Here is an 11,721-nt window from a genome sequence, read left to right on the forward strand (position 1 = left end):
GTGAATCAGTATTATCAAGCCAAATATTCCCTTTTAAAAATAAGAGGATATACGTTACTTCAGTTAGTAAAACCCACGTATATACGCAACTATGTAGAAAGAAACCCGTGTATACAATGCAAAATTATGATTTACTTTATCTTTCAGATGTTGATTATTAATCTGTGTATCTGAGTGAAATAAACAGTAACCAGACCAGTAAAATAGAATAGAATACAGTCACACACAAGAACACAAGATATAAGGTGGAAACCCAATGTGGGTGAAAACCACCTGCTGCAATTCGTCTTTATATTTCTTTAATTAGAAACTTCCTTTTACAATGTACTGGTGCAGTCCTTTACCATTACGCAGGCTACAACCTGCAGAGAGCTACAACCCTTTCTCATTTTCAGCTTCTCCTGGAAGGGAGCTACAACCCCCTTAGCTCTTGTACTAGCCAAGATACTAGTACGTAGGTGCTGGCCTACTAAAGGCTACAACCTTCTCTTTCTTCCAGGGACCACGTTTCATAAATTTTCAGACTGGATCCATGAACATCAATCAATCATCAAGAATTCTGCTTCAACCAAGCTCCTTTCCACTGAAAAAAACTGATTCACAATAAACACTTCTCTGACAGCTGTACCTAGAACACAGCAACAATAACCATATACCAAATTCTGAACCCAGAACACTACAGCAACAAACAGAGGCAGCTATATCACAATAAAACATGTTTATGCTACTTAAACAACCTGAAACCTGCATGCATACGCTCCTGTGGGCGGAGCAACCTGCATATATGCAGTTTTCCTTTGCTGAACCTGCGTGTATACGCGCCTTCGCTTCACTGAACAAAGATACTATCATTCAAGATTTAAAGATTATGACCCATCAATAGATCTTATCCTTCTTTATGTGCTTAGGTTCCTCCTTCATTCAGATTCAAATCTGCACCATAACCCCAATCACAAAAGTTTCAGATGTAGCACATGTTAGATATTCAATTGATTCCAAAGATACTTTGCCAAATGATCTCCTTCCTCTTTTATAGTCTTAGGCCTTTCTCAATACCACGGTCCAAAACCATAATAACACAATACCATGGGCCCAATACTTGGGATCAACACCTCTGATGAGATACCATGGTCCAAAACCATAGGTTCAAGTACCAAGGACTAACTACCACGGATCAAAGGTAAGTTTTCCAACATATAAGTGCTTTTCTTTGCATGAAAGTGTGTGTATACGCATACACGCCTTTGTAATGTCTAACCCGGGTGTATATGCATCCTCGTCTAGATGAACCTGCGTATATGTCTTTTCCTTCATTCTGAAAGCTTGAACTGAGATCTGTTATCAAAGAGAGTTTCCATCAAGGACAACACATGTGCCATAGCTCCAAACTTTTGCCATAATGCCAACACTTTTTTCATTAATGGGTCTGAAAGAAGCCTTGCCTTTTTCAAAATTTGCATCTATCCTTCTTCAAAGTTAAATCATCAATATATGTCACCATCATGCATGAGAGTCTTATGAGCATAAATGGGCCTAGTTATAGAAGGTGGCAGTTATCACTTCCCATCATGGTAAATTTGCATCGTCTCACAAGACATCTACTTTTGATTTTAGTATTAAAAACTATTTGATCTCTTTGAAATGGAGTCATTTTTACAACGAAAAAGCATTGAACATGTGCATACTAAGTATTATGAAGTTTATGCCTAGAAAATTGTTGTTTCAATATTTGGTCATCTATTTTATTTTCTCTTGTCATAACTATTATTGTTGCAATCGAGTTCATACTTTTACTGGCATGCATATATTAATAACGGGAGAACCAAATTTTGAGCCTTTGTACTGAGATATGGAGAAGCATGATGAACATTGTAATGAATTCAATGATATTAATAAGATTATTATCCACTCTCCACTTCAGACATAGTATAGAATTTCATTTCCTCATCTCTACAACAACAAGTCTAGGAAAGTTCAACATTGTCTATATCACAATCCAATTGTGATGTACATAAATACGTACAAAAAAAATGAAGATCCAGATTTACCAGCATTTTATTTTGATCCTCTAATTCATCCAATTTATTTTCATAAGACTAATCACCCTGAGAAGAAAATGTACGAGGAGGATGATGATGATGATTTTTTTGTTCTAGAAGGTGTGGAACCTTTGTTTCATGATACACCACTTTACACATATACAACAACTGTTGTTATTTCATTATTGTTTGCTCCATGCCCATTCAATATGTGATTGGTTCGTATGCAATGAGTGTAATATATTCCTCTTGTTTTTTATTGGTACAAAGAACACTGGTATGCATTTTTCTAATGCATGACACATAAATGTTTTTTAGTTGTGTTTTGCATGTGCCATGGATTTGATTCCTTAAATATTTCATGTCATGCAGTCCTCGCACATATCCAATGAAGGTTCATGTGAGCTATCAGAAGTTCATAAAATGTTATATGTTGAATGAACTTCATCACAGGCCTCCAAAGGATCAAAAGAGGAAATATTTGTTTCGTTCCTTACAAGCCACCAAAATTTCCAAACAACTGAGCTAGTTTGGGCAGAGGCTGGGCTTCAAGCTTGCAGACAAGGTTACTATATGTTGAATCCTCTTGTTCAGTGAAAGAACTTCAATTATTGTCACCTTGATTACAATTTCAATCTAAAGCATGTGAAGAAACTCACAGTGAAGGAGCGTAAGAAGTCATGTTTTGTAAATGATTTCCATTTATGTCCTGGAATTTTGCGACTAACAAAACTAGTTTTCGATGCAAATATTCAATTTTGACTAGGAAATGTAGATGCTTTCTAGTTGGCAGACATGTTACAATATACATTTTCACATGTAGGTAAATTGACCAGTATGTATCGTTACAAGTATTATCTTATGCAGCAAATAAGAATGTGCAAAGATCTAGTAAATCATTTGACTTATTATCCCTTTAAAATTGGGCCTGTTAGGAAAGGATGTGAATGTAGATTTTGGGCTCCAATGTGGAGATTATGGTTTTTTTTCCTATGTGGTATAGTACCCCAGCTAGAAAGGTGGCTAGGAAACTTTCTTACACAACAATTTGAAGGTCATCATTCAAAGGGAGTGGTAATCACTATGACGAAACAAAAGGTTGAAAGTCATTTTGATTTGGAGCTTAGACAAGTTGTCATGCATTATGTTCTTGATGCAATGGCATGGGATTTTAATTTTATCCTTCTGTGATAAGTAGCAAGAAATGGATTTTTCTGTTGTTTGGAATGTATCAATTAGATTTAAATCTCTTCGATGCTTATAGTAAATAGGATTGAGTTAATCTATTATCTATATGTTCAAACTTTCATGCGAATGCTACTTATCCTCTTCCTAGCTCATTTTGTAATTATTAATTTGGTTGTTTTCTTTGAAGTTTCTACATCCTCGTTTCTCCCTCTATTTTGTATTATTTTTATGAAATTTATGAGTCTATTAGTGATTTTCTTATCTAATTACTAACATAATTGGTCATATTGTGATAAAGGGCATCAATTAGAACAAATATCTCACAATTTTGCAACATTTGAGTGAAACTTGGTGTTGTTGGAAGGAAAACATCCCCTCGAACGTACATGTTGTAATAGAAATTTCAATTAAGCATGACAAATTTGTCCATTTTCTTTATTTATGTTCTTTTTTATATCTCAAATTTATAAATATGCTCACTACTTTGGTACTCCAAGTCCTTGGCCTACCAATGCCAATTGAGAATATGATTCTTCGTTATGTAAAATCAAAATCACACTAGTGAACTAATGTTTCTCATTATAATCATGAACATATAAGGTGTGGTGCAACTGTGGACAATACCGTTTGTAAAAAAAATCTAGGAAGGTTCACATGTCTTTGGTTGAAAGTAAAGTAGAAATTATTCTATTTCCCCTACAGTATATTGAATGGAAAATTTGTAATGTTCAAGATCAAAGAGGTTTATAAATTACTAATAAATTATCATGATTTCTTAACAGGAACAAAAACATAATTACTTGAAATATGGCCCCGGTGTAACACCTGAGGAAGTTCTGGCCATTTATACCACTATAGTGCATTGGCTGGAATCAAGAAAAATTTCTCCCATTCCTTTTCCACCATTGTCATATAAACATAATACCAAAATCCTAATACTAACACTTGAGTGATTAAAAAAAATATTATAATGTTGTCGTCTGATTAAATCAACAACATAGGGAAGATATGGGTCTTATCGAGCAAGAATATGATAATCCACATGAGGCATTATCATGTATCAAATGCCATTTGCTTACACAATGTGCATTGAAAGAAGTAAGTTGTATAATTAATCACTTCCAAATGCTAAATCAATGGTGTTGAGATGTTGTATGCCTCATCTTCTAATAATTGGTTTTGTTTCACATTACAGGTGGGCATTGAGTTTACAGACTTGTATGGTTATCTAATCCCTATGTATGAAATTGAATCTCTTGAGAAAATTACATATGTGTATCCTTATCATTATATCTTTGGTAATAAGGTGAAAAACGCCATCACTTTCCAAACTGGATCAAACCAGCAGATTTAGATCCCCCTCCACTTTTCGTATATAAGTGGCATGAAGGAATCAATAATTTTTGGGATATATGCAACACCAGTGAAGGCAATGCGTTGTGATGCTTCAAACAAAATTTTAAAATTTATTTGAAGAAACAGATTTGACATGTTAAAGAGGTAATTTTTTCATTTTATGTTGTTAGTTTGTGAGTACTAAAAATCTTTCTTTTGATTTAGTTATTTTTCTAGAATCTGAATTAATAATTATTGTGGGCTTCTGTGTTTGGTGCTCAACCACAACATTATTAATTATGTCACTAAAAAAATCAACACTATTATATCATAAAAAATATGATCCATACCAATTCATATGGGATGATTCGATATCTTCATTTTTCCTCCTTTGTTGTGCAATATTATGGTCTAGTCTTGGATCTCTTAGTCCTTGGTTTCACTCGGGCAAGAGAAATAATTCGTCCTCCACTAATTCCAAATGAATTTACTACATACTGGGATATAAACATGGATACAAGACATCCTATAATATTGTATTCTCATTATATTGAGAAGGTGCACAATCTTTTTAGGTTCACTCATGAAGAGGCAAGGGATCTTATCCATCGCTACCTTACAAAAAATCTAGATCTAAACAATGAAAGCATGGTTCGTTACAACAACAAAAAAGTGTTGTCCTAGGGATGCTCGTATGAGGCTCATGAAACATGATGTTAAAGTGGTGTTTTTCCCTTTGGTTTGTTTTTTTTATTTATTTCAGTAAAATCTTCAGGCATTTAATATTACTCAAATCTAAAATCACTTGTGTCTAGTCTCTTGAATATTTGTCATTTAATATTCAGAGCAGTGTTTTCTGGGATACAAAGAACATATTCCATAATAGTATCACAATATTATAATGGGAGAAGAGTTTTGTCTCTATTTGTAGCAAAGACAACCCAAATTTGCTTTTCAACATATAAGTCCTCCTTGCCCAACTAGCTTATTTGTTTCCATGTATTTGTTGAACACCTAATCCTCAATGGGTTAGTGTGGAAGCCGAATGGACAAAAGGAGTCCAAGAGACCTTGGGATGTGAAACCCAACGGTCACAATATGTACTATAAATGTATATCAGTTGTCAATAAAAATTGTACTACATGTTTTATCTTTCATATTTTCTAGTTGCCCATGTGTGTTTAACATGGTATCAGATCAGGCATATTCCTGCCTTGCAAAACTAATTTGAGATACTTGTTTTATGGCCTCTCTATACAGTTTATTTTCTGCCTGAAATCCGCTGACATCTCTGACCTCTGTCTGCCATACTGGCGCTCTCTGTCCAAAAATGCCCCATTTAAAAGCGCTAATCCATTTGCGATTTACCATTATTGGCTATCCTGATTGCCAAGCGTTTCATGATAATTACGTTGTCCTGTTGCAACATAAACCTAATATGCGTTACACCCCCGCCTGTCTTTCCAATGCATCTGCATGAAAGTGAAAGGTTGTCCCTGAACACCTAGTGTAACTTCATCGGAAATATCCGTAGCTGATATAGAGCTTCTTGATACATGCAACTTGTCTATTTCCTTTTCCAACTGCTTCCTTATGAAATCTATGGAGTGAGCTATGACTTTGTCCACCTTGTTACAGACTATTAGTAGTGGAATTTTCTTCTTCACTACAACTGCCCTTGTCAATATATCATAGAGATACTCAACTGTTGCTCGACTATTTGGAAGAAAATCCAAAGCATCAACAATGAACACAATCCCAGCAGCCTGAGATAAAAACTCATCCAACTTAGTTCTCAATCTTGAATGACCCAGCACGTCCACTACATGAACTGCCTTTATATTTCCCTTCTTTGAAGATTCTGAATGCAATACAAAGCAGTCTTCATTTGGATCCATTGAGGTCACAGTCCCTTGGTGTGTCGAACCATCACGCAGCTGATAGAAAAGTACAGTCTTGCCTGCACCACTTAAGCCTGCCAACAAAATAGTATTTGATTTCCGCTGTGCCTTAAGAGTCCTGTGACCTGTGGGTTATGGGGAAACGAGGTGTATCGGTTGTAAGCAGCTCGACCGGTATAAGTATTAAAAAAAAAAATTCGAAGTTTTGGGTTCTTTTTCCTGCATTTAGCGCACCGATTTGATTGAAATCTGTGAATTTCTGGCTTGTATGGAAACTCGCCTATGATTTTATTGTGTTTTTGTCAACTTTTTGAGCGGTCTGGCCCTGGATTGCTCGCTCTGTAATCTTTGGTGGTTTTCTGGAGTCTCGTCGTGGAGAGATTGCAGTGGATCTATGTTTGAATGGTGATGTACTAAGCGTGGCGCAGCCGAAGCGTGGAGATGTGTTGTTCATGCGTGGTATTGAATGGTATCTCTGCGTGGTCATGAATGCGTATTAACGTTCTGGTATATATGTTTTTATATGGTGTGTTAATCCTGCACATATCTATTTTCATTTCAATGGTATAAGAAACTTGAATCCACCGCCTGCCTCCCAGCAAATGTTATGCATATAAAATCGTTTAGTGATGTACTGATGTAGTGTTAAGAGTGGATTGGAAAGAGAATGGGGGTTGGATCGAAATGAGAATTTTATGGTAACATAGATAAAAGATCCTTTCACTCACAAGCCGCAACTATAATTTGAGCTGGGATGTATGTATTTTACAGTGATGCTTTTGATAAAGCTCTTCTCAGGAGAGGTTGACAGAGCCATTTAAGACCGGTAGAGGTCTAAGATATGTGATCAAGTTAAACCATAATTGAGCATCACGTTTTTCCATATTACAGTTGGTTGTAGAGTTCTAATGTAGATGATGAAATTGAACCCTGAATTAAGTATCATTTTTACCCATATGTCAGCTGCTTGTAGCGTTCCAACGTAGATGGTGAAGTTAACACATGAATTGTGCATTATGTAAGTGAGCTGAACTCATTCTTCACTTGCGTGCTAGTTCTACCTTCAGGAGTGCTCGAACTGTTTGTACTTGAACTGCAGATTGTGGAAGACATTCATTTTTTCTTGCAAAGGAGTGTTGTTTATGCATGGAAGAAATCAACCAGAGATGTGGCTTCATCCGTAATCTGCTCAACAACGAATAATACCATTTTTATGGGTATTCTTGGCTATATATTTATATAGAGGTCAGTTCGTTCTGTGCATCCAAAGTTTTCTCTGTTTGAGAAATCCACCCACAAGGCTCTCTTTTTCTCAAGAAATCCACCCATTCATGCAAAGAACTATAGAATATGTTTTGTGTTAAAGTTCTGCGGAGAGACTCTTCCAGAAATTGTGTGGCTGTGGGGTCGACGTATGCCAGTGTCATCTACAACAACCAAGGGCAAAGTTTTGTGTGAACTTGTCTATGAATTGATGTAATCTATTAATTTGATGCAAGGAGTGTTGTTGACTGTTTGCATTAAACAGAGATTAGATTTAGAGATTTGATATGACAATATTGACACATTATTCTTTGTAAATGCCTATGATAAAGCAACTATTGAGTTGGTACTGTTGACATTGTTGATCTATAGACATGTATTGATGAAGTGGAGTATGATTTCACATTCTAGGGTTTTAGAGATAAGTCTTTCATTACCAAGTATTATTGACTGAATATGCTGATGGATAGACTCTGATGATGATGTTGAACTGACGGGCTAAGTGTTATGTCAGAGAGCTTGACAAGCCTTGATACACTGTTATATTTTTACCACTGTTGGTTTGATCATTGCTATGATAATGTTGCAATGGACAAAACATGGTTGAGATTGCTCTACTAAGACTGTCGACAAATTTCATTTACAAAGAAAGTCAAAGATTGACACTTTTTTTCACAATGTGAGTAGTTTGAATAATTTGAGAAGTACATTAAAGCAGCGAGTCATTTGCTACATTGAAATTGGTACTGTGTTTTCTTCTACAGTGACTTTGTGATATTGGCATCCTGCTATTCATCTAATAGTTGCAATTATTTATAGACCAATTTGTAGCTGAAGATAACATCAATTCTCTTATTATATTGGTCTGAAATGGATATAATAGATGATGTATTGAAACTACTGAATAATTTAATACTTTCCACTGTTGATGAGATGGTTAAGATCAACAAAACCTCTCTTTCCAATATTAAAATTCATCTCCAAAATGCACATGAGAATATTGAGTTTTTGCAGCTTGAGACAAAGCTACAGCAAGAAGAACTACAGCAATGGAGTCATCATTCTGAACCTGTTTCTATTCAGAAGATTGAAACAGACACCCATCAACAACAAGTCAATAATGTTACTGTTCATTCAAATAAAGCTGCAATTGTACTTGCATGATTTATCTTTCATATTTTCTTGCTCCCATGTGTTTTTAACATGGTATCAGAGCGCGCGAATTCTAGCCCTGCTCATATTTGAGTCACTGTTTACTTGTGGCCTTTTGTTGTGTTTCTCTCACCAGACCTATGCAGTTACCATGAATGTTATGTGGGTCATGAACTCTCGGTGTAGTGATATTGCTAGTTGATTAATTCATGCGCTGGTGTTGAAGGCCATGCAAAAAAAAACATTGAGGGTTAAGAGTCCTGGCGTGTTGACTCTGCCATCCCTAACATTCCTGACCTATGAAATCTGCAGGTCTCTATTTTTGGTCTCTGGCTATCCCGTCTGTCTATAAAACGTTTGTTGTTCATAAACGTTTGCTCTCTGAACATACATTGAATTAGAGCCTGGGCACCCAAAGCCTGTCAGTGCTACTCATCCTCACCGGATTAAAAGTTGTCAGACCTGTCACTCTATCATTGTTTAAACTCTAACGCTCCACTGCTAGTGACTGAGACCCATTTCGTTGTTCTGGACCTGGATTGTTATCACAGCTCTGCAATAAATAAATGTGTTGAACATTGTCACATTTAGTATTTGAACGCTGCCCAGAATGGTAGCAGATCCGTTTGATGAACGCCCAGAATGGTGCGTTACGTTGCCCGTTAATGCTGTCCCATCAGTATATGTTGAATGCTAATGGTAGTCGAGGCAAAGTCAAAGACAACCTCCACTCAAAGGTCGGATTTCTGTTGTTTAATTATTTTATTCCAGTGCAAAACGCTGATAAATAAAGAGGCCGATACTCCAGAAGCTGTTCCCACTTCTTAATTTATTGTGTATGGTGCATATTAGTTTTCTGAAGCAATTGCCAATCGATTCTCAGAAGAATTTCCCGTTTTCATATTTGAAATTCTCCAAAAACATGGCAGAGAGAAGTCTGAAAGTTCTGCGCCACTCCAAATGTTTTTTTATGAAAAAGGATAAAAGATAATTTTTTCTGTGGATTTTTTATGTGTAGGTGTGGATTTGAATTTTGAATGTTACCAAAGATAACAATGTCTCAAGAAAAATTTAGCAATACGAAGGATGTAGTTTAGAATTTGCAAAATGAGCAGACTAAAGAGCGCACTATTGTTTTTGTCTTGTGATTTGATGATGAACACATGAAGTTGTTTGAGAATTTTGTTAGGCAGATCCTCATTTCATCAGGGTCAACAACCTTTACCAGAGTAGTAAACAAATGGAATACTGCACTAATAGGTAAGTGTTTCTAGTTGTTTCATACGGAATTGTCTTAGATTTTCATGCCTATACTTGCATGATGATCCAAGCTATTATAGATTGTCAATTTGAAAACATTTTCTTATTTTAGGTTCTTATTACGTACCCGTTTGGCTTGTTTGATTGGTGCAGGGATCAAAAGCTATTTCCATGAAGAAACAATGCATACACAAGAGCTTCTTTGTCTCCTTGTCAAATGTGAAAATAAAATTCTAACACGTATAAAGATTGGTTTGAACTCAAAGATGCCATGTAGGTATCTTGTGTCATTTCATAGGAAAAGAATAATAATATGCATAAAGGAAATACTCAGTAAGCTTAAAATTCTTGGTTAGATTTGAATATTTTTTAAAAATTTTGTTTTCTAAATTAGGTTTCCTCCTATTATCTTATATTGAAGGAAATCGGAGGGATTGGAATGATATCTATGGTCCATATTTATATCACACAAAGTGACCTGCGTTATAGTCTACAGATCGATGATGTTGTTCCACACTTCCGTAGTGGTATGGGCCATGAGGAAGATCAACTTATTCCAAATCTGTATCAATACATACACGTATTTGTAAGCAATGTCTCTCTACTTGAATTTGTTTAAAACTACAAGTTCAAAGTTGTGTGATGAGATAGAAGTATGATCTATGGCATGCATGGGAGAGTGAATTCATAGACTCTCAACATGTTTGGGATGAATGTTATTTAAAGAGGAAAAAATAATAGGCTTGAGATATATGATTAACTCTCAAGGATCTTAAGGTATGCTTTCTATTGGATTCTCTTTATAATTATTGAACCTACTCTATTTACAACACTTACTTATTTCTCTTGGATATTACAGGATTAATGGGACAGATGTACTCACATTAATACTCTCTTTCAAAAAGATAGACACACACTTTCTTATGACGAATCTGGTTGGAGGGTACGAACAAACTTCAAACGCTGTCAGGTGTTGATTAAGCAAAATCAATTTTTGTGGACTTGTCAACGACATGATGGGTAGATGTGGAATCTGAATAATTATTGAATAGATGGTATTCAAGCTCTTGGTGGAGTGGAAGGCATTTTGGAGCTAATAGAGAACCATACTAGTGATACTCTTAAAGCCAATATCTTGCATGAGACACACACATACATATTGATGGTCAAGTCTCTAGATTTGGTGAATCCACCTGTAATGCCTTGGCAACACAACAATAATGTTTTGAAGTAATAAAACAATATTTCATGTGTAAATTGTAGTCCAACCAATATTAAGTTGGAAACTCATATTGTAATATTTTACATTTCATAATTTGTGGTTGAAATTATTTATTTGATATTTTTTAGTATTGTAATTAACATATGTAAGTTTGCATTTTCATATTAGATGATCATGCATATTCTATGTCATTTTTTAAAATTTAGTCGCAAAACCATACTAATTAATTTATGTTGATTAATAAACACATAAAATCAATCTAAAAGTACTAAATTAGTAGTTTATATTGATTAATGATTAATACAAATAAAATGAATATAAACTACTAAATCACTCGTTTAGATAATGAATATGAAACTAC

The 11,721-nt window shown here is 35.2% G+C and overlaps 1 protein-coding gene and 1 pseudogene across 1 annotated transcript; one reads left to right on the forward strand and one right to left on the reverse strand.

The window, feature by feature from the left end:
- Window positions 1–1,502: 1,502 nt before the first annotated feature.
- Window positions 1,503–11,372, forward strand: LOC149211760 (pre-mRNA-processing-splicing factor 8A-like; annotated as a pseudogene).
- On the reverse strand, window positions 5,996–6,950 carry LOC149211761 (uncharacterized). The gene is made up of 2 exons (XM_089393102.1): window positions 6,878–6,950; window positions 5,996–6,588 (listed from the first exon to the last, which is right to left on the reverse strand). The coding sequence occupies exons 1-2, from the start codon at window positions 6,948–6,950 to the stop codon at window positions 5,996–5,998; spliced, it is 666 nt and encodes a 221-aa protein (XP_089249228.1).
- Window positions 11,373–11,721: the final 349 nt, after the last annotated feature.

The sequence above is a fragment of the Pinus tabuliformis genome, chromosome 1_1 (assembly GCF_031772625.1).
Source record: "Pinus tabuliformis cultivar Carrire ecotype Pingquan chromosome 1_1, CPIR1, whole genome shotgun sequence".
Taxonomy (NCBI): Eukaryota; Viridiplantae; Streptophyta; class Pinopsida; order Pinales; family Pinaceae; genus Pinus; species Pinus tabuliformis.